This window comes from Scyliorhinus torazame, chromosome 14, assembly GCF_047496885.1.
Source record: "Scyliorhinus torazame isolate Kashiwa2021f chromosome 14, sScyTor2.1, whole genome shotgun sequence".
NCBI lineage: Eukaryota > Metazoa > Chordata > Chondrichthyes > Carcharhiniformes > Scyliorhinidae > Scyliorhinus > Scyliorhinus torazame.
The window spans coordinates 50,203,526-50,230,839 of NC_092720.1; the positions used below are offsets into that span (position 1 = coordinate 50,203,526).

At 44.3% G+C, this 27,314-nt stretch overlaps 1 protein-coding gene across 2 annotated transcripts in view; it reads left to right on the forward strand.

Moving 5' to 3' along the window:
* The window catches only part of LOC140389716 (UAP56-interacting factor-like), a 48,115-nt gene extending 22,294 nt beyond the window's left edge, over positions 1–25,821 (forward strand). The window contains exons 3-10 of one of the 2 annotated variants that reach the window (XM_072474159.1): positions 2,160–2,317; positions 10,067–10,182; positions 10,433–10,529; positions 13,811–13,869; positions 20,260–20,295; positions 20,728–20,799; positions 21,234–21,360; positions 24,653–25,821. In XM_072474159.1, the coding sequence (XP_072330260.1) occupies positions 2,160–2,317; positions 10,067–10,182; positions 10,433–10,529; positions 13,811–13,869; positions 20,260–20,295; positions 20,728–20,799; positions 21,234–21,360; positions 24,653–24,748 (761 nt within the window). In that variant the 3' untranslated portion in view covers positions 24,749–25,821. The remainder of the gene's footprint in view (positions 1–2,159; positions 2,318–10,066; positions 10,183–10,432; positions 10,530–13,810; positions 13,870–20,259; positions 20,296–20,727; positions 20,800–21,233; positions 21,361–24,652) is intronic. The other variant, XM_072474160.1, reaches the window with a different exon arrangement.
* The last annotated feature ends 1,493 nt before the right edge of the window (positions 25,822–27,314 follow it).

Genomic DNA, 27,314 nt, shown 5'->3' on the forward strand with positions numbered 1-27,314 from the left:
TCGTCGTGGCCGAGTTTCACAAAAAGACGCAATGGTTTCAAAGATGGAAAAAGAGCAACTGCGAAGTTTAATTGGGCAACTGAACTGGTTAGGTAGACAGACTAGACCGGACGTGAGTTTTGATGTCTTAGAGTTGAGTACAAAAATGAATGATCCCAAAGTGGAAGACATAATAAGAGCAAATAAAGCGTTGGCCAAACTAAAAATGCAGGAGTGTGTTTTGAAGTTCCCGGTTTTAGGTGACCTTAAGCACTTGAAACTCATAGTTTATATTGATGCGTCCTACGCAAATTTATGTGATGGGGTTTCAAGTGCAGGAGGTTTTATAATTTTCCTTTTGGGGAACAATGATAAATGTTGCCCACTTGTGTGGGAAACAAAGAAAATAAGGAGAGTGGTAAACAACACTTTGGCTGCTGAGACGTTAAGCCTTGTAGAGGGGGTGGATATGGCTTTTTATGTAAGTATGATATTGACAGAAATTTTGGGATTAGGGGATTTGGGTAATATACCTATTGACTGTCTATTGACAATAAATCCCTGTAGGAAAATGTGCACTCTACAAAAAGTGTCAATGAAAAGAGGTTACGGATAGACATCGCAAGTTTGAAGCAGATGTTGGACAGAGGGGAAATAACAAAAATTAAATGGGAAATAACAAAAATTAAATGGGTCGACAGGAGCTATCAACTGTCAGACTGTTTTACGAAAAGAGGGGCGAGTTCACAGAAACTTTTGGATATTGTTAATGCAGGGCGCTTGTTTCTGTGACTTTTTTTTTTCTTTCTCGTCCAAACAAAACAAAAAAGGGATGGGGGACATCATGTGTGTGTTTTTGAGTTTCTTAATTTTGTTTTCACCTAATTATTTTTTTCCATGGAAGGGGAGACTGTTAAGTAATGGGTTAAGAGACATTGCAATTAGTTCTCATTTATGTTAAGTATCCATTAATTGACACTGATATGTAAAGGGGCTTCAGGTGGCCTCTGTCAGGTGGTGCATTGTGAAGAGTTTTGTGCAGAGGCTGTGGAAGTGAAATAAATGGTGTTTGGTGAAAAGGCACAAGAACTTTAGACTCTTCATTTCACAGCAACTAAAACGTATAACATGGATTACCCTACACTGCCTGGATGAGTGCAGCTCTACAACACCCAAGAAGCTCGACACCATCCAGGACAAAGGAGCCCACTTGATTGCTGCTCTTTTTACAAGTATTCCAACCCCCCACCACTGACGAACAATGGCAGTCATGTGTACCATCTACAAGTAACTCACCAAGGTCCCACAGACAGCACCTTCCAAACCCACGACCACCACCATCTGGAAGGAGAAGAGCCACAGATACCTGGGAACCACCCCACCTGGAGGTTCTCCTCCATGCCACTCACCACCCTGACTTGGAAATATATCGCCGTTCCTTCGCTGCCGTTGAGGCAATGTTTTGGAGCTCCTTCCCTAACAGCACAATGGATGTACCTACACCTCGAGGACTGCAGCGGTTCAAGAAGCCAACTCGCCACCACCTGAAGGGCAACTAGGGATGGGCAATAAATGCTGGCCTAATCCGCGATGCCCACACCAAAATGAATTAAAGAAACATCTGGGATAGCCAGAGAAAAGATTTCCAAAGTTAAAAGAAATTTAGAACCAGGCGAATTCTGACCTGAACCGGCTGTGCTAGTGACCCGTGTATCGAACTTTCCTGGGGGTGTATGTCAAATGGATGTAGAAGGAAATTTGCATTAAGGTTGAGGAATATAAGTAACCATTCATTTACTATCTTCAACACAACTGTCTAAGAGAGAATGTTGTTATTAATATTCAGGTTTGATATTTGTGTAGCAAATAATTTACTTTAAACATTGAACTCTGTTTTAGTTAATACTTGGGTTTTCAAATTTCCAAAATAGATTTAAATAAACTGTTACTCTACTGGGACCGTAACATCGAACTGCATGAATTGGATTCCATTTTATCTTCTTCAAAAATGATCACCATGGTGTATGTAAGAAGTGCATTCCATGGAAATTAGGCATTTTGTTGGTGCTAAATTGTGTATTTCTCGAGCCCAATATTTTCTGAGAATTCTCTTGTGGTATTAAGGTGAGCATACAGATTGAAAATGAAAAGAAAAGCAATGCTTTCTTAAACCATTATAGGCACAGCTGTGAACAGACAGGTACCAATGGGAAAGAGGAGAGGTTCTGGACCGTGGAGGAAGCGGTTTCAGGGTGTAATAACTGGCCTGGCAGCAAGAAAAGCTTTAATGCTACGAAAGTGGATCAACCCACTAAACAGGTCGTCTCTAAGTCAGAAGGTAAATTGTCGTGTTTCATTACTTACTTTTATTATTTATAATGCATTCACATTTTGAGACTAATTATTTGTGCAATGAAATGTGAAGGTTTTATGATTGGTCATTATTGTGACAACAGTTCATTGAAATCAATGGGAAAAGTAAGCTTGGTGTTTCTACTTGATTCAGAAGATGGAGTAGTTAGCTATAACAATTTTAACAGGAATGCCTGTTCTACTTTGTTCCAGAAATAAGCTGTAAACTGTCTCAGCCAGTTAAAACAAATACAACTAAAAGACTAGAACATAGAACATAGAAAATACAGCACAGAACAGGCCCTTCGGCCCACGATGTTGTGCCGAACCTTTGTCCTAGATTAATCATAGATTATCATTGAATTTACAGTGCAGAAGGAGGCCATTCGGCCGTCTGAGTCTGCACCGGCTCTTGGAACGAGCACCCTACCCAAAGTCAACACCTCCACCCAACACTAAGGGCAATTTATCATGGCCAATCCACCTAACCTGCACATCTTTGGACTGTGGGAGGAAACCGGAGCACCCGGAGGAAACCCACGCAGACACTGAGAGGATGTGCAGACTCCGCACAGACAGTGACCCGAGCCGGAATCGAACCTGGGACCCTGGAGCTGTGAAGCAATTGTGCTATCCACAATGCTCCCGTGCTGCCCTTAAGAACAAATAAATCGACACTATATAATTTTACCGTAATCCATGTACCTATCCAAGAGCTGCTTGAAGGTCCCTAATGTTTCCGACTCAACTACTTCCACAGGCAGTGCATTCCATGCCCCCACTACTCTCTGGGTAAAGAACCTACCTCTGACATCCCCCCTATATCTTCCACCATTCACCTTAAATTTATGTCCCCTTGTAATGGTTTGTTCCATCCGGGGAAAAAGTCTCTGACTGTCTATCTATTCCCCTGATCATCTTATAAACCTCTATCAAGTCGCCCCTTATCCTTCTCCGTTCTAATGAGTAAAGGCCTAGCACCCTCAACCTTTCCTCGTAAGACCTACTCTCCATGCCATCCTGGTAAATCTCCTGTGCACCTTTTCCAAAGTTTCCACATCCTTCCTAAAATGAGGCGACCAGAACTGTAAACAGCACTCCAAATTTGGCCTTACCAAAGTTTTGTACAGCTGCATCATCACCTCACGGCTCTTAAATTCAATCCCTCTGTTAATGAACGCTAGCACACCATAGGCCTTCTTCACAGCTCTATCCACTTGAGTGGCAACTTGCAAAGATGTATGAACATAGACCCCAAGATCTCTCTGCTCCTCCACATTGCCAAGAACTCTACCGTTAACCCTGTATTCCGCATTCATATTTGTCCTTCCAAAATGGACAACCTCACACTTTTCAGGGTTAAACTCCATCTGCCACTTCTCAGCCCAGCTCTGCATCCTATCTATGTCTCTTTGCAGCCGACAACAGCCCTCCTCACTATCCACAACTCCACCAATCTTCATATTGTCTGCAAATTTACTGACCCACCCTTCAACTCCCTCATTCAAGTCATTAATGAAAATCACAAACAGCAGAGGACCCAGAACTGATCCCTGCGGTACGCCATTGGTAACTGGGATCCAGGCTGAATATTTGCCATCCACCACCACTCTCTGACTTCTATTGGTTAGCCAGTTCGTTATCCAACTGGCCACATTTCCCACTATCCCATGCCTCCTTACTTTCTGCAGAAGCCTACCATGGGGAACCTTATCAAATGCCTTACTAAAATCCATGTACACTACATCCACTGCTTTACCTTCATCCACATGCTTGGTCACCTCCTCAAAGAATTCAATAAGACTTGGAAGGCAAGACCTACCCCTCACAAATCTGTGCTGACTATCCCTAATCAAGCAGTGTCTTTCCAGATGCTCAGAAATCCTATCCTTCAGTACCCTTTCCATGACTTTGCCTACCACCGAAGTATGACTAACTGGCCTGTAATTCCCAGGGTTATCCCTAGTCCCTTTTTTGAACAGGGGCACGACATTCGCCACTCCAATCCCCTGGTACCACCCCTGTTGACAGTGAGGACGAAAAGATCATTGCCAACGGCTCTGCAATTTCATCTCTTGCTTCCCATAGAATCCTTGGCTATATCCCGTCAGGCCCGGGGGACTTGTCTATCCTCAAGTTTTTCAAAATGCCCAACACATCTTCCTTCCTTACAAGTATTTCCTCGAGCTTACCAGTCAGTTTCACACTGTCCTCTCCAACAATATGGCCCCTCTCATTTGTAAATACAGAAGAAAAGTACTCATTCAAGACCTCTCCTATCTCTTCAGACTCAATACACAATCTCCCGCTACTGTCCTTGATCGGACCTACCCTCGCTCTAGTCATTCTCATATTTCACACATGTGTAAAAGGCCTTGGGGTTTTCCTTGATCCTACCCGCCAAAGATTGTTCATGCCCTCTCTTAGCTCTCCTAATCCCTTTCTTCAGTTCCCTCCTGGCTATCTTGTATCCCTCCAACGCCCTGTCTGAACCTTGTTTCCTCAGCCTTACATAAGTCTCCTTTTTCCTCTTAACAAGACATTCAACCTCTCTTGTCAACCATGGTTCCCTCACTCGACCATCTCTTCCCTGCCTGACAGGGACATACACAACCAGGACACGTAGTACCTGTTCCTTGAACAAGTTCCACATTTCACTTGTGTCCTTCCCTGCTGGTCTATGTTCCCAACTTATGCACTTCAATTCTTGTCTGCCAACATCGTATTTACCCTTCCCCCAATTGTAAACCTTGCCCTGTTGCATGCACCTATCCCTCTCCATTACTAAAGTGAAAGTCACAGAATTGTGGTCACTATCTCCAAAATGCTCCCCCACTAACAAATCTATCACTTGCCCTGGTTCATTACCAAGTACTAAATCCAATATTGCCTCTCCTCTGGTCGGACAATCTACATACTGTGTTAGAAAAGCTTCCTGGACACACTGCACAAACACCACCCCATCCAAACTATTTGATCTAAAGAGTTTCCACTCAATGTTTGGGAAGTTAAAGTCACCCATGACTACTACCCTGTGACTTCTGCACCTTTCCAAAATCTGTTTCCCAATCTGTTCCTCCACATCTCTGCTACTATTCAGGGGCCTATAGAAAACTCCCAACAAGGTGACTGCTCCTTTCCTATTTCTGACGTCAACCCATACTACCTCAGTAGGCTGATACTCCTCAAACTGCCTTTCTGCAGCTGTTATACTATCTCTAATTAACAATGCCAACCCCCCATCTCTTTTACCACCCTCCCTAATCTATAACCAGGGACCTCCAACAACCATTCCTGCCTCTCTTCTATCCAAGTTTCCGTGATGGCCACCACATCGTAGTCCCAAGTACCGATCCATGCCTTAAGTTCACCCACCTTATTCCTGATGTTTCTTGCGTTGAAGTATACACATTTCAACCCATCTCCGTGCCTGCAAGTACTCTCCTTTGTCAGTGTTCCCTTCCCCACTGCCTCATTACACGCTTTGGCGTCCCGAATATCGGCTACCTTAGTTGCTGGACTACAAATCCGTTTCCCATTCCCCTACCAAATTAGTTTAAACCCTCCCAAAGAGTACTAGAAAACCTCCCTCCCAGGATATTGGTGCCCCTCTGGTTCAGATGCAACCCGTCCTACTTGTACAGGTCCCACCTTCCCCAGAATGCTCTCCAATTATCCAAATACCTGAAGCCCTCCCTCCTACACCATTCCTGCAGCCACGTGTTCAGCAGCACTCTCTCCCTATTCCTAGCCTCGCTATCACGTGGCACTGGCAACAAACCAGAGATGACAACTCTGTCTGTCCTGGCTTTTAACTTCCAGACTAACTCCCTAAACTCGTTTATTACCTCCACACCCCTTTTCCTACCTACGTCGTTGGTACCAATGTGCACCACGACTTCTGGCTGCTCCCCCTCCCCCTTAAGGATCCTGAAGACACGATCCGAGACATCCCTGACCCTGGCACCCGGGAGGCAACATACCTTCCGGGAGTCTCGCTCGCGACCACAGAATCTCCTATCTATTCCCCTAACCATTGAATCTCCTACAACTATTGCTTTTCGATTCTCCCCCCCCCTTCCCTTCTGAGCCCCAGAGCCAGACCCAGTGCCAGAGACCTGGCCGCTAGGGCCTTCCCCCAGTAGTTCGTATCCCATCCCCCCCAAACAGCATCCAAAACGGTATACTTCTTTTGAAGGGGACGGCCACAAGGGATCCCTGCACTGTCTGCCTGTTTGTTTTCTGTCCCCTGACTGTAACCCAGCTATTCTTGTCCTGTGCCTTGGGTGTGGTTACCTCCCTGGAACTCTTCTCTATCACCCCCTCTGCTTCCCGGATGATCGGAAGTTCATCCAGCTCCAGCTCCAGTTCCCTAACACTGTCTTTGAGGAGCTGGAGTTGGGTGCACTTCCCGCAGGTATAGTCAGCGGGGACACCGGTGGTATCCTTCACCACCCACATCCTACAAGAGGAGCATGCAACTGGCCTAGCCTCCATCCCCTCTTACCTTGCAGAATATAGTTGCCCTGTGGACCAACTGGATGTCCGCCCTACGACTCTGCTCCCAGTCAGCTGCACTCTCCAAACTCCTGGCTCTCTTCTCACTCTTTGCGGAAATGTAGGAAACAAAAAGAAAGGAGCACCTAACTCCCTCAGTCACCAAACTCTCACTATAGCACTCAAATGCACCAAATTCAGCACTCCCTCAGTCACCAAACTCTCACTATAGCACTCAAATGCACCAGATTCAGCACTCCCTCAGTCACCAAACTCTCACTATAGCACTCAAATGCACCAGATTCAGCACTCCGTGCAAACAAAGTCTGCACTGTAGGGGATCACTTTTATACTGTGAATCTAGCCTCTGAAAACTGGCCTAATCTAATTAACTAATTAACAAGCTCCAGCTGCAAGTGCCTACAAATAGAAGCTTTGTTTAAAACTGATTGAAAATTCACCTTCTTCTGAACCAAACAGCAACTTTTAAGTTAATTAACTAAATAAAAGACTAGACTTTAGATAAAAATGAAGCCTTATACTCCCTCAGTCACCAAACTCTCACTATAGCACTCAAATGCACCAAATTCAGCACTCAGTCAACAAGACCATAGCAGATTCCTGTCAACTACCCGTCAACAAGACCATAGCAGATTCATTCACAGTCCTATAATTGTTTCTTCAGTAGATTTTTTTTTTTTTTTTTTTTTTGCAGCCTCCATAATCCAAAATAATAGCATTTGAACAGAATGACTGATGTCACATTCACTTAACAACAGAAAAAATTGCCAGTTGAGATTATCCTGCACAGTTGACATGAAATATTGCATCAGAACCTCTGAGGCCACTCTACTTTTTTTTTTGCTATCTTTGTCAGAAGCTGTTAATTTCTTGCCTGACCTTCCAACCTTGGTCTGGTGAAAAATGTGTAGCGTACTTGGTTCCCAAATCCTTCCAATGCAGGTCAACAGTGTCGGGAGAAGTGAATCCATGCATCCTTTTTTAGGGCACTAATGCTGCAAACCAGGTCCTTATGGTTAAATGCATCTTGAGAAGCCAGGGATGAGGTAAGTGAGTAGCAGGTGGGGGGGACTGAAGTGTATGGGTAGCATGGGGCAAGGATGTGTAGGGGTTTCGGGTGGATCAAGGGGCTGGGTAGAATTAGTGGGGGGGGGGGGGGGAGGCGTTGAGGGAGATGAGTCCTGGGTTGTTGGGTGGGTGGTAGGATGGTTGGGGTGAATAGGATGGACCAGGTTGGGGGGGGTTGTAGTTTGTGAGTTGCGGCAGTGGTCAAGAGAGTCGTAGTTAGGGCTCAGTGGGTTGGGGGGGCGGGGGGCTGGTGTTGTGATAGTCAAGGTTCAGGATGGTGGCAGAGGGCAGTGCTTTAGTTACCCGGATGTTAGAAGCGGTTTTACTCCTTTTAACCTTTCTTGGGTAACTATTCTGCTCGGAGAGTACAGAGAACCATCTGTAGCCTCCGATTTAATTCAGAGAATCGGATAGTTCCAGCACGGTAATTGCCCGTCACAACTTTAAACTTTCTGGGCAATTCTCATGCAGTGCTTGCATGTGGACCTCTGGAGGAGGTGCCCAATGCATCTTCTCGGGTATCTCTAGGTTATGGCGCCTTGAGATGGGATGTTCTGGGCCAATTTAGTGATAGAGGTTTTGTAGGGATACATCTACACAAATATCATGTACTTTCTGGTACCTTATGTAGATGGTATCAGCAGACTATATGATCACGAGACATCCCAGTCAAATTCCTCGATTTCTTGGGTAACTATTGTGGCCCACCTGCCACAATTTACACTCCCTAACCAAAGTTGTTGAATAGTGATTAGAAGTGGGAACCCGAGCTGACCCCACCCCAATGTCCTTAGTTTCAGGGCACTGACCTATATTTAGTATTTTTGTGTTGTATAGTGCTAGCAGTTAGTTGATGATGCAGTGGTCAGAATTAAGAATTATGTGCACTGGCTCCATTTAATTTCTGAAGGAGTTGTTAATTCTTGGGATGTGGGTGCTGTTTTTATTTGCTGGCTTTTAAGGCTGGTATTTATTGCTCATCCTTGGTGATCCTGAGAATGTAACGGCACTCAAGTCAGTGACTTGGTGAGCAACGTCAAAGTGAACCAGATTGATGGACGACTGGAGTCACATGTAGGCCACAATGCATAAGGATGCCAGGTTTCCATCCCTAAAGGACATTTGAAAGAAAAAACCTGCATTAATATATAACCTATTACAACCTAAAAATGTTTTACAGCCAATTAGTGAACCAGTGACACTTTTAATACAATCTCAACAGTCCCTGGATTACTAGTCCAATGGCATAAACATTACCTTACTTTTCCAGGTAATAATTTGTAGTATTAAAATTGAGGTAAAAGTAGTAAATAAAAGTGAAACGTGGTGTCGGGAATAGCTGCAAGTTATCAATGCAAGAAGAAAATTAAGCATGGCTAAAGTTAAGATGCAGCAGATTCAATATTGCTGAAAAAGGACTTCTGTCAAACTTTTCATCCTGCACTCAACAGGACATTCACAAAACTACAATGTAAGGGAATCAACACATTTCTCCTGTATAAGAAGAGTGTTGATTGCCGAGCAGCTCTGATTGGTAGAAGTATTGCCATGGCGAATGCACCAATTGATGGTGACTGACAGTTAACTGCCAAACACTGTCTGAAAATTAAACATGGCAGCTTGTCCCTAATTGGTCAAGGTATTGCCCTGAGAATTTAACCAGCGAATGAGCATCGCTTATTTTGTTTAGTTGAACCTGGCGCAACCTGTGTACGAATTGCACCTGTTTCAGCTAAACAAAATAAATGAAAGTAATTTCCTGCTTCATTCCTCAGGCAGTGCCTTGACCAATCCGTCAAGCTGCCTGGTTTTAATTTCAAAATGTCTTGGTGAATGCAAGATGAGAAATGTTGACGAAAAAAATCTCTTTCAGTAACAGTCAAGTTCTGTAATAACAAACAGCTAAACAGTGGATTCAATAAAGGATAAAGTAAAGGTGTTGAACTCAGCGATGCAAAAAAGTTGAAATTAAACCAATTAAAATATGAAGGAAATGTAGCTTCAGAGATGCATTCAATCTCGTGTCAGGTGGTACATTTTGGTGCAAGGTTTTATTATAAATTTGATTTACTCTCTACTCCCTTCCCACTCCCCATCCTCTCCTCTAGGCTTTCTGTATTTGGTGTTGATTTCTTCTCCATGATTTCAGCAGGTTGGACAGAGATCAAGAGCTCCACTCCAGCGCAACACACCAGTAATGAGGCAGAATGAAGAACAGTGGAAATGCATGCCAACACTGATGCATTCAATGCAGCTAAAGAGGAGGTAAGGAGATGTGGACAGTGCTATGTTTAGGGTGGTGAAAGGAAATGGAGAATTAATTTGACTTAACACAAAGGATAGAGTAAGTCTCCTACGTTACTGCAGCTGAAAAGGATTCTGATAATTGTCCAAAACTACCTCAGTAAATATATTTCATCAAGGCAGAAGCAAGCACTTCTGAAATTGTATTAGATTCTTCATTTTGTGAGAAAATGTTGTTGTAGGCTTAATCCTCTATGCTTATTATTTTCAGGAATCCAGTCCAAACAAATTCTTTCAGGGCTCCAGCAAAGATGCAACAAACTAAAGAAGTGCGACAGGCAACATTTCTTTTCAAAAGAGGCCTAAAGGTATGGACATGTTTACCTGAAAAAAAAAAAAAAATAGCTCAATGTCTCAAGGTAGAAAATCCTATTTTTTTTCATAAGTGATATCTATGAATAGACATTGATTACAGAGGCAAAAGGTTCACTTTAAGTGGTGGGAATCTTTATGATGGCAAGATTGGACATAAATTCAAGAGTATAAAGAAAAGAATGAGAAAGGGTTTTTGAACCATCAACTTTAGTCTTTCCTTCGATGATCTATGCTCTACACTACCTATCTTTCCTCATGATGTGGAGATGCCGGCGTTGGACTGGGGTGAGCACAGTACGAAGTCTTACAACACCAGGTTAAAGTCCAACAGGTTTGTTTCGATGTCACTAGCTTTCGGAGCGTTGCTCCTTCCTCAGGTGAATGAAGAGGTATGTTCCAGAGACACATATATAGACAAATTCAAAGATGCCAAACAATGCTTGGAATGCGACCATTAGCAGGTGATTAAATCTTTACAGATCCAGAGATGGGGTAACCCCAGGTTAAAGAGGTGTGAATTTTATCAAGCCAGGACAGTTGGTAGGATTTCGCAGGCCAGATGGTGGGGGATGAATGTAATGTGACATGAATCCCAGGTCCCGGTTGAGGCCGCACTCGTGTGCGGAACTTGGCTATAAGTTTCTGCTCGGCGATTCTGCGTTGTTGCGCGCCCTGAAGGCCGCCTTGGAGAACGCTTACCCGGAGATCAGAGGCTGAATGCCCTTGACTGCTGAAGTGTTCGCCGACTGGAAGGGAACATTCCTGCCTGGTGATTGTTGCGCGATGTCCGTTCATTCGTTGTCGCAGCGTCTGCATGGTCTCGCCAACGTACCATGCTTCGGGACATCCTTTCCTGCAGCGTATGAGGTAGACAACGTTGGCCGAGTCGCACGAGTACGTACCTGGTGGGTGGTGTTCTCGCGTGTGATAGTGGTATCCATGTCAATGATCTGGCACGTCTTGCAGAGATTGCCATGGCAGGGTTGTGTGGTGTCGTGGTCACTGTTCTGAAGACTGGGTAGTTTGCTGCAAACAATGGTTCGTTTGAGGTTGCGCGGTTGTTTGAAGGCAAGTAGTGGGGGTGTGGGGATGACCTTGGCAAGATGTTCATCGTCATCAATGACGTGTTGAAGGCTGTGAAGAAGATGACTTAGTTTCTCCGCTCCGCTCCGCAAACGAACCATTGTTTGCAGCAAACTACCCAGTCTTCAGAACAGTGACCACGACACCACACAACCCTGCCATGGCAATCTCTGCAAGACGTGCCAGATCATTGACATGGATACCACTATTACACGCGAGAACACCAGGTACGTGGTACGTACTCGTGCGACTCGGCCAACGTTGTCTACCTCATACGCTGCAGGAAAGGATGTCCCGAAGCGTGGTACATTGGCGAGACCATGCAGACGCTGCGACAACGAATGAACGGACATCGCGCAACAATCACCAGGCAGGAATGTTCCCTTCCAGTCGGGGAACACTTCAGCAGTCAAGGGCATTCAGCCTCTGATCTCCGGGTAAGCGTTATCCAAGGCGGCCTTCAGGACCCGCGACAACGCAGAATCGCCGAGCAGAAACTTATAGCCAAGTTCCGCACACATGAGTGCGGCCTCAACCGGGACCTGGGATTCATGTCACATTACATTCATCCCCCACCATCTGGCCTGCGAAATCCTACCAACTGTCCTGGCTTGATGCAATTCACACCTCTTTAACCTGGGGTTACCCCATCTCTGGATCTGTAAAGATTTAATCACCTGCTAATGGTCGCATTCCAAGCATTGTTTGGCACCTTTGAATTTGTCTATATATGTGTTTCTGGAACATACCTCTTCATTTACCTGAGGAAGGAGCTGCGCTCCGAAAGCTAGTGACATCGAAACAAACCTGTTGGACTTTAACCTGGTGTTGTAAGACTTCGTACTATCTTTCCTGATGAAAGAGATTCCTCCAAAAAACTTTCTTTGCATGCTGCCCTCTGTAGACCGCTTCCTTGGCAGCAAAGGAACTAAAGTATTGGCAAGTGCTTGTGTCTTTACTAGTCGTGTAAACGTTTATGTTGATTTAATACTATGTGATAAATAGCTTGAAGTTGAATACTGATGCAAATTAGTTTTTTTAAGTGGCAATCTCCAACAAGAAATCCCTCGGCCCATATCTTTAACTCTGTTCTTTATTGATTTGAGAATCTTTTGTGAGTCTTAATGATTTCTAGAAGTTGCTGTTTTTCCCACCCGTCTCTACCCTCACCCTTTTCGCTTTTTCTGGTGGTGTTGATGTGTATTGGAGTTCAATTTCAAACACACTGGATATCCTTTGATGTTTTTTGGCCATTTGGCTGTTCTGACGGTGGGAAACTTAACTTGGTGTCAACAGTTTACTTGACCTTGGTATTTCAGTTTAGTCCCCCAAAAGTGGAAATAAACTGAATAGCAATAAGAAATGTGTGCCATGTCCAATTTCCTCCCTGTACTTGGGGGATACTGGGCCAATTGTGATGCCCTTGCACCTTGTTAATGTCAGATGCTTTTTTTTTGTTGAGTCTCATCTTGCAACAGTTTTTTTGCTCTGTCAGATATCTGATCATGTTTTCTTAAATTTTATTTAGTAAATGTCTGAAGCCACCAAGTATAAAAAACATATACATTTCAATAACCATCCATATGAATGTGAGAGCTGGTGGTCAGTCTGCATTTAGTACTCATTCCTGTTTACCTTAATGGTGTTGATAAATCTGTGACATAGCTGAGTGATGACTTGCCAGGCACCTTTCAATTCACCTAGCCTGCACATCTTTTTGGGTCGTGGGGGTGAGATCCACGCAGACACGGGGAGAATGTGCAAACTCCACATGGACAGTGACCCGGGGCCAGGATCAAACACGGATCCTCTGCGCTGAGAGGTAGAAACACGTAGTACTAGTCATTTTAGATCGGGCTAGCTGGGAAATCACAGATATCCTTTTCTGAATATTGGTAAACCAGTTTGGTTTATACAACAATTTGACAATTTCATGGTCTTTATCATTCATTACATTCATTAAGTACAATTTCAAAGCCTTGTGTGATGGGATTTGAACACGATTTATCTTGTTGAAAAAGGTTTCCCACAAATGTTGACCTTATTTGCTTACAGTCTGGGTTTCTAGATTTCTGTTCCTCTTTTTGACTACTGTTAGCAGAAGATTGACTATTTTGTCAGAAAGAGAAATAGGGCTAAGCAGTTTATATCTGAAAGCAGTAATCTGTATCTGAAATGTTATTAAACACAGGTGCACATGCAAACTGAACAAGGGGTGAATGGAGCAGCTACTAAGAAAAGGACAGAACCGTAAGTTCAAAAACTGAACAAACTGCAGAAAATATGCTTAAATTACTTTTTAGATGCTGAAAATTCTCAAATCCCAACATTGTACTTTATTTGTTTTGACATATCTATCAATTACTACGATACATTTGTTTTCAGAGTTGAGTTGTTGTCCAACCCAATATAAGTATAAAGTTCAAAGCATATGGCTCTTGATACCAATAGATTTGTTCTGACTTTAAAAAAAATATTTTATTGAAAATTTTTGGTCAACCATCACAGTATATTGTGTATCCTTTACACAATAATATAACAGTATAAATAACAATGACCTGTTTTATAAACAAAGAATAAATAATATATAACGAAAACTAAAACTAAATGGCAACTGCCTTGTCTCAGATAAACACTCTCCAAAAATATGATTTAACAGTCCAATATACAATTATTTATAGCAACGACCTATACATATTATACATATATATTAACAACCCTGAGAGTCCTTCTGGTTCCCCCCCCCCCCCCCCCCCCCCGGGCTGCTGCTGCTGCCTTCTTCATTTCCATTCCCTCTATCTTTCTGTGAGGTATTCGACGAACGGTTGCCACCGCCTGGTGAACCCTTGAGCCGATCCCCTTAGGACGAACTTAATCCGTTCCAGCTTTATAAACCCTGCCATGTCATTTATCCAGGTCTCCACCCCCGGGGGCTTGGCTTCCTTCCACATCAACAGTATCCTGCGCCGGGCTACTAGGGACGCAAAGGCCAAAACATCGGCCTCTCTCGCCTCCTGCACTCCCGGCTCTTGTGCAACCCCAAATATAGCCAACCCCCAGCTTGGTTCGACCTGGACCCCCACTACTTTCGAAAGCACCTTTGTCACCCCCACCCAGAACCCCTGTAGTGCCGGACATGACCAGAACATGTGGGTGTGATTCGCTGGGCTTCTCGAGCATCTCGCACACCTATCCTCTACCCAAAAAAATTTACTGAGCCGTGCTCCAGTCATATGCGCCCTGTGTAACACCTTAAATTGAATCAGGCTTAGCCTGGCACACGAGGACGATGAGTTTACCCTACTTAGGGCATCCGCCCACAGCCCCTCCTCAATCTCCTCCCCCAGCTCTTCTTCCCATTTCCCTTTCAGCTCATCTACCATAATCTCCCCCTCGTCCCTCATTTCCCTATATATATCTGACACCTTACCGTCCCCCACCCATGTCTTTGAGATCACTCTGTCCTGCACCTCATGCGTCGGGAGCTGCGGGAATTCCCTCACCTGTTGCCTCGCAAAAGCCCTCAGTTGCATATACCGGAATGCATTCCCTTGGGGCAACCCATATTTCTCGGTCAGCGCTCCCAGACTTGCGAACTTCCCATCCACAAACAGATCTTTCAGTTGCGTTACTCCTGCTCTTTGCCATATTCCAAATCCCCCGTCCATTCTCCCCGGGGCAAACCTATGGTTATTTCTTATCGGGGACCCCACCAAGGCTCCCGTCTTTCCCCTATGCCGTCGCCACTGTCCCCAAATCTTCAGTGTAGCCACCACCACCGGGCTTGTGGTGTAGTTCCTCGGTGAGAACGGCAATGGGGCTGTCACCATAGCCTGTAGGCTAGTCCCCCTACAGGACGCCCTCTCTAATCTCACCATTGAGATATTGGCGGCCCAGTAGTACTCACTTAGGCTCGGTAGTGCCAGCCCCCCCTCTATCCCTACTACGCTGTAAAAATCCCTCACTCTCGGGGTCTTCCCGGCCCACACAAAACTCATGATGCTCTTTTCAATCCTTTTTAAAAAAGCCTTCGTGATCACCACCGGGAGGCACTGAAACACAAAGAGGAATCTCGGGAGGACTACCATTTTAACCGCCTGCACCCTCCCTGCCAGTGACAGGGATACCATGTCCCATCTCTTGAAGTCCTCCTCCATTTGTTCCACCAATCGCGTTAAATTTAACCTATGCAATGTACCCCAATTCTTGTCTATCTGGATCCCCAAGTAACGAAAGTCCCTTGTTACCTTCCTCAGAGGAAAGTCCTTTATTTCTCTGCTCTGCTCCCCTGGATGCACCACAAACAACTCACTTTTCCCCATGTTCAGTTTATATCCTGAGAATTCTCCAAACTCCCGAAGTGTCTGCATTATCTCTGGCATCCCCTCCGCCGGGTCCGCTACATATAACAACAAATCATCCGCATACAGAGATACCCGGTGTTCTTCTCCTCCTCTAAGTACTCCCCTCCACTTCTTGGAACCCCTCAATGCTATTGCCAGGGACTCAATCGCCAGTGCAAACAATAATGGGGACAGAGGGCATCCCTGCCTTGTCCCTCTATGGAGCCGAAAGTATGCAGATCCCCGTCCATTCGTGACCACACTCGCCACTGGGGCCCTATACAACAGCTGCACCCATCCAACATACTCATCTCCAAAACCAAATCTCCTCAGCACCTCCCACAGATAATCCCACTCCACTCTATCAAATGCTTTCTCGGCATCCATCGCCACCACTATCTCCGCTTCCCCCTCTGGTGGGGGCATCATCATTCCCCCTAGCAGCCTCCGTATATTCGTATTCAGCTGTCTCCCCTTCACAAACCAAGTTTGGTCCTCATGGACCATCCTCGGGACACAATCCTCTATCCTCATTGCCATTACCTTGGCCAGAATCTTAGCGTCTACATTTAGGAGGGAAATAGGTCTATAGGACCCGCATTGCAGCGGGTCCTTTTCCTTCTTTAGGAGAAGCGATATCGTTGCCTCAGACATAGTCGGGGGCAGCTGTCCCCTTTCCTTTGCCTCATTAAAGGTCCTCATCAGTAGCGGGGCGAGCAAGTCCACATATTTCCTGTAAAATTCAACTGGGAATCCATCCGGTCCCGGAGCCTTCCCCGCCTGCATGCTCCTAATTCCTTTCACTACTTCCTCTATTTCCATCTGTGCTCCCAGTCCCACCCTTTCCTGCTCCTCCACCTTGGGAAATTCCAGCCGGTCCAGAAAGCCCATCATTCTCTCCCTCCCATCCGGGGGTTGAGCTTCGTATAATTTTTTATAAAATGCCTTGAACACTCCATTCACTCTCTCCGCTCCCCGCTCCATCTCTCCTTCCTCATCCCTCACTCCCCCTATTTCCCTCGCTGCTCCCCTTTTCCTCAATTGGTGGGCCAGCAACCTGCTCGCCTTCTCCCCATATTCATACTGTACACCCTGTGCCTTCCTCCACTGTGCCTCTGCAGTACCCGTTGTCAGCAAGTGAAATTCTACGTGTAGCCTTTGCCTTTCCCTGTACAGTCCCTCCTCCGGTGCCTCCGCATATTGCCTGTCCACCCTCAGAAGTTCTTGCAGCAACCGCTCCCGTTCCCTACACTCCTGCTTTCCTTTATGTGCCCTTATTGATATCAGCTCCCCTCTAACCACTGCCTTCAGCGCCTCCCAGACCACTCCCACCTGGACCTCCCCATTATCATTGAGTTCCAAGTACTTTTCAATGCACCCCCTCACCCTTAGACACACCCCCTCATCTGCCATTAGTCCCATGTCCATTCTCCAGGGTGGGCGCCCTTCTGTTTACTCCCTATCTCCCAAGTCCACCCAATGTGGAGCGTGATCCGAAATGGCTATAGCCGTATACTCCGTTCCCCTCACCTTCGGGATCAACGCCCTTCCCAAAACAAAAAAGTCTATTCGCGAAGAGACTTTGTGGACAAAGGAGAAAAACGAAAACTCCTTACTCCTAGGTCTGCTAAATCTCCACGGGTCTACTCCTCCCATCTGCTCCATAAAATCTTTAAGCACTTTGGCTGCTGCCGGCCTCCTTCCAGTCCTGGACCTCGACCTGTCCAGCCCTGGTTCCAACACCGTATTGAAATCTCCCCCCATTACCAACTTTCCCACCTCTAGGTCCGGGATGCGTCCTAGCATACGCCTCATAAAATTGGCATCATCCCAGTTCGGGGCATATACGTTTACCAAAACCACCATCTCCCCCTGTAGTTTGCCACTCACCATCACGTATTTGCCCCCGCTATCCGCCACTATAGTCTTTGCCTCCAACATTACCCGCTTCCCCACCAATATAGCCACCCCCCTGTTTTTCGCATCTAGCCCCGAATGGAACACCTGCCCTACCCAACCTTTGCGTAGTCTCACCTGGTCTATCAGTTTCAAGTGCGTTTCCTGTAACATAACCACGTCTGCCTTAAGTTTCTTAAGGTGTGCGAGTACCCGTGCCCTCTTTATCGGCCCGTTCAGCCCTCTCACGTTCCACGTGATCAGCCGGGTTGGGGGGCTTTTTACCCCCCCCGCCCCCCCCCCCCGCCGCTTGTCGATTAGCCATCCCCTTTTTCCAGCTCCTCACCCGGTTCCCACGCAGCTGTGTCCCCCTCCAGGCGGTGCCCCCCCCGCCCATCCCACCCCATGCCAGCTCCCCCCACTCCCCAGCAGCAGCAGCCCAATAATTCCCCCCTCCCACCCCCCCCCCCCCCCCTCCCCCCGCTAGATCCCCCACTAGCGTAGTTACACCCCCCATGTTGCTCCCAGAAGTCAGCAAACTCTGGCCGACCTCGGCTTCCCCCCCGTGACCTCGGCTCGCACCGTGCGACGCCCCCTCCTTCCTGCTTCCCTATTCCCGCCATGATTATCATAGCGCGGGAACCGGGCCCGCGCTTCCCCCTTGGCCCCGCCCCCAATGGCCAACGCCCCATCTCCTCCACCTCCTTTCCTCCCCCCCCCCCCCCCCCCCCACCACCTGTGGAAGAGAGAAAAGCTACCACATCGCAGGATTAATAACATAAAACTCCTCTTTTTCCCCCCCTTTTTACCCCCCTCTTCGCCCCCCCATACTCGCCCCACCACTTTGTTTCAAACGTTCTTTTTTTAATAACCCGCTCATTCCAATTTTTCTTCCACGATAAAAGTCCACGCCTCATCCGCCGTCTCAAAGTAGTGGTGCCTCCCTTGATGTGTGACCCACAGTCTTGCCGGTTGCAGCATTCCGAATTTTACCTTTTTGTGAAGCACCGCCTTGGCCCGATTAAAGCTCGCCCTTCTTCTCGCCACCTCCGCACTCCAGTCTTGGTATACACGGATCACCGCGTTCTCCCACTTACTGCTCCGAGTTTTCTTTGCCCATCTAAGGACCATCTCTCTATCCTTAAAACGGAGGAATCTCACCACTATGGCTCTAGGAATTTCTCCTGCTCTCCGTCCTCGCGCCATCACTCGATATGCTCCCTCCACCTCCAGCGGACCCGCCGGGGCCTCCGCTCCCATTAACGAGTGCAGCATCGTGCTCACATATGCCCCGACGTCCGCTCCCTCCGCACCTTCAGGAAGACCAAGAATCCTTAGGTTGTTCCTCCTCGCGTTGTTCTCCAGCGCCTCCAGCCTTTCCACACATCGTTTATGGTGTGCCTCGTGCACCTCCGTCTTCACCACCAGGCCCTGTATGTCGTCCTCATTCTCGGCTGCCTTTGCCTTCACGACCCAAAGCTCCCGCTCCTGGGTCTTTTGCTCCTCCTTTAGCCCTTCGATCGCCTGTAATATCGGGGCCAACAGCTCCTTCTTCATTTCCTTTTTGAGTTCTTCCATGCAGCGTTTCAAAAACTCGTGTTGTTCAGGGCCCCATATTAAACTGCCACCTTCCGACGCCATCTTGGTTTTTGCTTGCCTTCCTTGCCGCTGCTCTAAAGGATCCACCGCAATCCGGCCACCTTCCTCTCCTTTTTTCATCCGTATCCAGGGGGGATTCCCTTCTGGTTCACCGCACAGTACTTTTAGCCGTTAAAATTGCCGTTGGGGCTCTTATTAAGAGCCCAAAAGTCCGTTCCACCGGGAGCTGCCGAAACGTGCGACTCAGCTGGTCATCGCCGCACCCGGAAGCTTGTTCTGACTTTTTAAGGAACTATCACCCAGTGAGATAATTCGAAGAAATGCTTTTTTTCTCTCAACGTCTCCCAAGTTCACACAATCCAATCAACAAGTAAGCACAAATTTGCAAGGGTTTCATGGGCTAGATTGTCAGGGCTTGGCTCAATATGGCCTTTTGAATGCCTCTGCAATAACCCAATCAGATCTCTGGTTGTAGGCTTCTTGGATGTGACAATTCTATTACAAGATGACTGCTGTAATCCAAAAAATGGAGATGTGGAAATTGCTAGGTTCCCCCCCCCCTCCCTTTCTAAAAATGTGTTTCAAATGTGTAACGTTGTTGTACTTCAAAACAAATGGTTTAAATTTGCCTGATTGGTGAGCTTTTTCTCAGCCAAAAATTGCTCTATGTAATAAAGAACCTAAAATAAATGGGAATCCATATTTTCACTTGGTTTCCCTTTGATTTCAGTTACGAAAGCATATCATGTGTCTCAAAAATGTGACTTTTGAGGGATAAGAATCTCATCTTTTTATTTTTCAGGTGGCTATCCAATTCCAGTGCTGCTACATTTGACCAGTAAGTCATCAAACTCTGAACCTACTGTAATTGCTATATGAATCAATTATTGTGTGGACAGGGAATCATTGGGGAATGTTTGCAACGATACAAGTTGGTACGTCTAATTGATTCTTGCCTCGACGCGTGCAGCTTGAATTGTAATGCAGCTAACCTACATATCAAGAAGTTGCTAAATTTTATTTGAGCCTGGCCTAATTCATGCTGTTTTGACTGCTGAATGGTTCACTTTTTTTGCGAAAAGATTCTTAAAATTTTAGTATGGACATGCTATTTTACAATTTGAGAATACAATACTTCCGGATGCATTTGTGGACAGAAGTGACAGATATTCTGTATGGCACAATGCAAAATATTTTGCAATTTAAGAAGAATGCCATTCTTTTATGATTAACATTTGCTTGTCAGTCACTTAGGTACTTAATCTTTCAGAAGTCGCGTTCCTGTTAGCAGCGGAGGAATTTTGACTGTGTCCATTCAGAACCCATCTGCCAAAAATACAGAGTATGTATGTCTTTCTTTTGTTACTACCTTTTTTGATTCATGATTTTTTTATTGAATCATCTATCAGTTTGTGTATAGGAGTACTGTAGCTTGGATCTATTTGCCGTAATATGTGTTAAGATCTGTTTTCTTTGGATTGTGTACCTCCACACCTGGAATTTCACACATATGTGAAAAATTCAAATGATGTCGTACTTCTCCCTCCTTTTGACTGGCCTGCACCTGCATGAGCGCCACACACGTGCACGTGCCCACGCATGCATGTGTACATTCTCCCCTGCTATTGTCTACTTTGGCTGAGCATCCATTCTTTCTAATTACACCTTTGGGAATGCCATGTGATATTTTTGTACATTTGTACTTGTATAAATGCAAGTTACATAAAAGGAAGAAAACTTATTTTGTTCTATTTAATCATGAGTCTTTTTCCATAGTTCTCAACCGTTCCGAATCAGACGTCCGCCATTGATGCCATTTGCAGTAAAAAAAGAGATTGATGAAAAGAAAGAGCCACCAAAAGGAGTGCCTCTGGAATTTGATATCAACAGTGTTGGAAGACAGGTAAATGTTTGCAAATTATTTTAAAATTGTATAGATCGGCTCTTTTTTTTTCTTGTCAAGCCAGTACCAGCCACCTTTTGATGGAGGACATGTTGCACCATGAGAGTTGCTATTCCTTACAAATTTGACAAGTGCCATGTGACAATCGAGTTCAAGTGAAAATTAGATATATGCATGAAAGATGGGATGAGAAATGCTACATGACTTGGTGTTCCATTGAAACTAGTTATTTGACTTGCTATATGCATTTGTTAGTAGTCTAGCCAGCTTTCCCTTGCTGGAGAGCAACTTAATTCCAAATTATGAATTTGGGGATAGTAGTTTTTAGTCACTTACTTAGATGGCCGAAGGTCTAATTTTTGTTGGAATTGCCTGACATACCCTTGGATCATACATGGTACAAGGTGATTTAGGACAGTAATAGGAGTTACAGCCCCCATCCCCTGAACTAGATATTCTTGTTTTGCGCCATGTGCTCCTTCAATAGCTCCGAACAAACACTGAGATGAGATCAAACATTAATTGCTGAGCAAGTAAGACAGTATGACAAACATGCGGAACAGTCACTGTGCCTAGGCTCTCAATTCTGTCAAAACAGCTTATCTTTTACATGGTAATACAAAATAAAGAACACCAGCTGCTAACCAAAATCAGTCTTAAGATGGTTTCTAGCATTTCTAACTTGTTTTCCCAAGCAAATTGCTTGGGGCCCAAAAGCTCAAAAATAATCGGACATTACAGGCTTCCCCTCCATTTTTGGAAAACGCAATAGTTTAATTTATTGTTCCTTGTACTGTAACGCGGGACATACTCTCTTTAAAAGTTTAAGGTAGAAATGGGGCAGTTTCTACATCTTTTATATTCAGGAAAATCTAATTGTCATAATGATCCCTATGAGCCATTCTGCTTGTACTAATTCACCTGTACATGTATTATGTAATTGATGTAAGATTTATGAGCCATTCCTTGGAGTATACAGCTCAATGTGGGGGAAATATTTTTGCCATCAGAGAGATCTCAATTGTCATAGCGAGACTGATAAGAACAGGATTGTTACTTAAAGACTTAGTAAGGAGACTAATTTTGATCAATACTTTACAATACTGCATGCATACTGGCATGATTTTGAACTAGGCCTATTTAGATTATGGCTGCACAGTAGCACAGTGGTTAGTACTGTCGCTTCACAGCGCCAGGGTCCCAGATTCAATTCCCGGCTTGGGTCAGTGTCTGCACATTCTCCCCGTGTCTGTGTGGGTTCCTCCGGGTTCTCCGGTTTCCTCCCACAAGTCCCGAAAGATGTGTTGTTAGGTGAATTGGACATTCTGAATTCTCCCTCCGTGTACCCGAACAGGCGCTGGAGTGTTGCGACTAGGGCTTTTCACAGTAACTTCATTGCAGTGTTAATGAAAGCCTACTTGTGACAATAAAGATTATTATTGTTATTATATTTAAGACTTCACAGTCCTTGGGTGCAGACACCCAAATGGTTCTGCTAATCTTCACCCTTTCTACTGACTTAATCATTCTTATTTCTTTTAAAACAATTTTAACTTGCTGCTTTATTTTACATTCAGCACAACAGGCAAAAATACTAATGTGTAACTATTCAAGCAAGGTTGAAGATCAAAGTTTAAACTCTGAATCATCAACATAAAAAGAACACACTTTAACTTTAGTCTTCATGTGTCTCATGGTATCAGATACATCAAAACTGCTGCAATCAAATCGATATAAAATGGATTTTACAAACTCATGCAATACAATTTGCATAATTAAGTACATGTAAATTCTGTAAATGAATTACAAAATTGAAGATCCTGTAGTAATGCTGTAGATCTGACTTTTATCAAAATCATTTATCCTTTCACATTCTGGATCTCATTTTGTAATATTTGTTCTTTATTCAATTTGGTCTTAAATGTTGTTGTAGTTCAGATATTTCTTCCATATCTGTTCATTTTTCTTACTTTATGGTTGTTTTTAATTCCTTTTTATTTGGTGGTGCCTTGTGCTGGATGTAGTGTTACAATTGGATGAATTCCTGGTTGCAGAGGAGTCCATACTGGCTAATGCAGCAAAGATAATTTGCTAAAGTAATATTTTAACCCATAAGACATCCACTCCAGAGCTATTTGATTAGAATGTGTCAAATATCTGATTCTTGTTTAGTTTGAACCCAAAAACAGATGAATTTGCTAGTTTCATTAATCTTCAATATTTAATCCGTCGCATGATTAATTGTTCGGTAACCTTGCCTGCATTCACTTCCACAAATTACATATCATAAAATTACATTTTGAACTGAACTCACAATAAGTGAATACACAACTTCCTTTCGTGAAGGTTTTCCCTTTACAAATAAATAGTATTTATCTTAACTTTTCTAGCACAGCTAATTGCATATTCTAAAAGATGCTATGCAAGGTTTTTCCCAATTAAGGGGCAATTAGTGTGGCCAATCCATTTACCCTGCACATCTTTGGGTTGTGGAGGTGAGACCCACACAGACACGGGGAGAATGTGAAAACTCTACATGGACAGTGACCCAGGGCTGGGATCGAGCCGGGTCTTTGGGCCGTGAGGCAGCAAAGTGAACCACTGTGGGGAGAATGTGAAAACTACATGGACAGTGACCAGGGCCGGGATCGAGCCGGGTCTTCGGCGCCGTGAGACAGTAGAGCGAACCACTGCGCCACCATGCCGCCCTCTGATGCTATGCAAATTGATCCATTTAAATATTTCCCATAATATCTTTGTTGAGAAATACTTTTCCAATCCTAGAAACGCATTTGTGTCATTTGCCCACATAAATTGGTACATTTCAAAACTATTTTATTTGATGAAGCACTTTGAGATGTTTGATATGAAAGGGTGCTAGACAAATATAAGTATTGAAATCTAAAATGTAATTATGGCCTGTACTAGACTGATTGCTGAGAGCTGTTATGGATGGCCTCAGCTCTGCTGGAGTATGGAACAATAACCGAGGTGTCATTTTCCAGCTGTTAAACGTGCAGACGGATATCGAGTGAGGACAGGATTAGGTTTGTCTGTGAAATTCCACTTCCTAGGATTGTGCATGGAAAAATGGGAATATGTGAAATAGCAAAGGCTGCAAGTGAGTGGGAACATAGTCCAGCATGAGAAAGCATTCTCTGGAGGAGAGGGAGGATTAAAAAACTTGAGAATGATAATCTTCTATCTACATTTGTGTTTGGGAAGCCCATTAGTTATGCAGGCAGAATGCTTTGATGTGTATCACAAAATGTAATTGTACTTCTTCCTCTAGACTGGCATCACCTTAAATGAACGATTTGCGATTCTCAAGGAACGGAGAACAGCAGAGACACCAAGCAAAGGAGGACGCTTTGTGACTGTGGGATAGTTGAGCTGAATGACATTTCATCTGACAGAATTGTTGGGAAGTTGTTCACAGGCACTCTGGAGTGATTTGCTGTCACAAACTGACGTGACACATTTTAGCAGATCTGCTTGACTGTACTTTAAGGATCATTGTACAGTAACCATATCGAAGAACTGCTGACATTCCGATTATGTTTTAAAGTTTTGTTTTTGCCTGGGGAACAACAGTTGAAGATGATATCGAACAAACTGTTTAAATTGTCTCATTGCAAAGACTGAACTTTGTTAATTTCAAGAACCAATTCAAAGGTGAAGAGAATATCTAAATCCAGCACAAACGGTTGACTTAAAATTCAGTATTTTTGAAGACTTGTTAAAGTTTCAATCTAATTTTTTTTAATTCCAGTTTACCAGTTTCACAGTTTTGTAAGAAGGATTATGTCTATTGAACAGTATTGTCTCATGAAAAAAGATCCAGAGGCACTTTTTCTTAGTCGGTGATTGGAAATTTTTCAATTCCTGGCAACCCAAGTAGCCCTTTAGCGCCATAAGAATTCTGAAAGATGGCTGCAGAAAGCCTTCTAACTTAAAATGCAGCTGTGTAAATGACTAGTCGTTACTTCCTTAATGTTGGCGATGATGTGAGGTTATGCATAATATGGTCTGGGAAATTGAGTTACAACATTTGAAAATCAGTCATGGGAAGGCATTTTATTTCCTTGAAGGTGTCTTTGCACCAACTAATTGAGCACTATTTTCGGGTATTTTGTATTAAAACTCAATAACAAAGATAAGAACATTTTAGTGAAGCTCTCCTACTGAGATGTTTAGATGCTTTAACTTTACATTTTTAATAATGAGTACAGTGTTTAAAAGTTTTAATTTGTTTCCCTTGTAAAACAGTAGATGTAATGACTTGGGAAGATTGATCAGAGGATGTCTGTTTTGAAAATGGACAAGCTTGTTATCATACGTCTCAGCCATTCCTTTAAATTTAAAATTCTCTGCCATATGCCATATTACATGAGCGGCATGAGTGTAATTTTGCTTATAAAACTTGTACTGTTTTGCATTAAAAATAGACCAAAAATCTAATTGTGTGCTCTGTGAAAATGGATTCCAATCCAGGTGCATAATTATATGAAAACTTAGGTGTGCAGTGAAGCACAGTATATATCAAAAGTTGTGGCAATGGTACCAATGTATACTCCAGGTAGGAGAAAACATTCACGGTGTGTTCTTGCCATTCAGGTACCAAAACCCAACAAATACTGCATGCCTTGTGCAGAACAGCCTTTTAAGTGCTTATAGAGGGAGAGACAGTTGGCACAAAGGGAGACAAAAGTAACAAATCAGTAACTGGGGTGAAAGTTGAGAAAACAAGGATTTGTAAAGTGAAAGGTCAGTGATGAAATTGGAACCATGCGACAAGAAGGAATACGGGCTAGGTTAGAAGGTCTGGTGAGAACTTAAATGGGATCATCTATAGGTTGTTGGGGGATTTGAAAACACGGATGTGAATGTGTAAATCAGAATGGGCATGCAGTGGATGATCTTTTATTGAAATTTGAACTAAATGACACAGTGATTAGCACTGCTCCCTCACAGTGCCAGGGACCCAGGTTCAATTCTGGCCTTGGGTGACTGTGTGGAGTTTGTACTTTCTCCCCGCGTCTGTGTGGGTTTCCTCCTGGTGCTCCGGTTTCTTCCCACACTCCAAAGATCTGCAGGTTAGGTGCGTTGTCCGTGGCCCTTAGTATCCAAGGATGTGCAGCTTGGGTAGGGTTTGTGGTTGCGGGGATAGGGCGGGGATGTGGGCCAAGACATGGTGATTTTTCAGAGGGTCGGTGCAGACTTGTTGGGCCAAATGGCCTCCTTCTCCTTCTATGGTTCTAAGTAACATTTTTCACCGATGCTGATCTTGTAAATTGTAGTTCCATTTCTGTCTAACAGGAGTACATAAATAACAAATCACTATTGTAGATGGTAGATTCTCTTCCCCCCCCCCCAATAAATTTAGAGTACCCAATTTTTTCTTTCTAATTAAGGGGCAATTTAGCTGACCTGCACATCTTTGGGTTGTGGGGGTGAAACCCACGTAGACATGGGGAGAATGGTTTAAATGGTAGATTGAGAACCTCAATCAAATAGAATATTGCTGCTGATGACGACGTTGCGATACAAGGTCTTGAGGGGTCTTGACAGGACGGATGTGGAAAGGATGTTTTCTATTGTAAAAAAATTTAGAACCAGAGGTCACTGCTTAAAAATGAGATGCCCATTTAAGACAGATAGAGAAGTTTTTTGAGGATTGAGTTTTAGAACACTTCCTCAAAAGACAGTGGAAGCAGTCTTTGAATATTTTTAAGGCAGAGCTAGATTAATGATCAGCAACGGCATGAAAGGTTATCGGGGATAGGCAGGAATGTGGAGTTGAGGTTACAATCAGATCAGCCATGATCTTATTGAATGGCAGAGCAGGTCTGTGGGACAGAGTGGCCTCCTCCTGTTAATTCGTATGTTTTGATATCAAGTACTCTGTGCAAGCCCACTTGACAAGAACCATTCCAAGACATCAATTTGCAGCT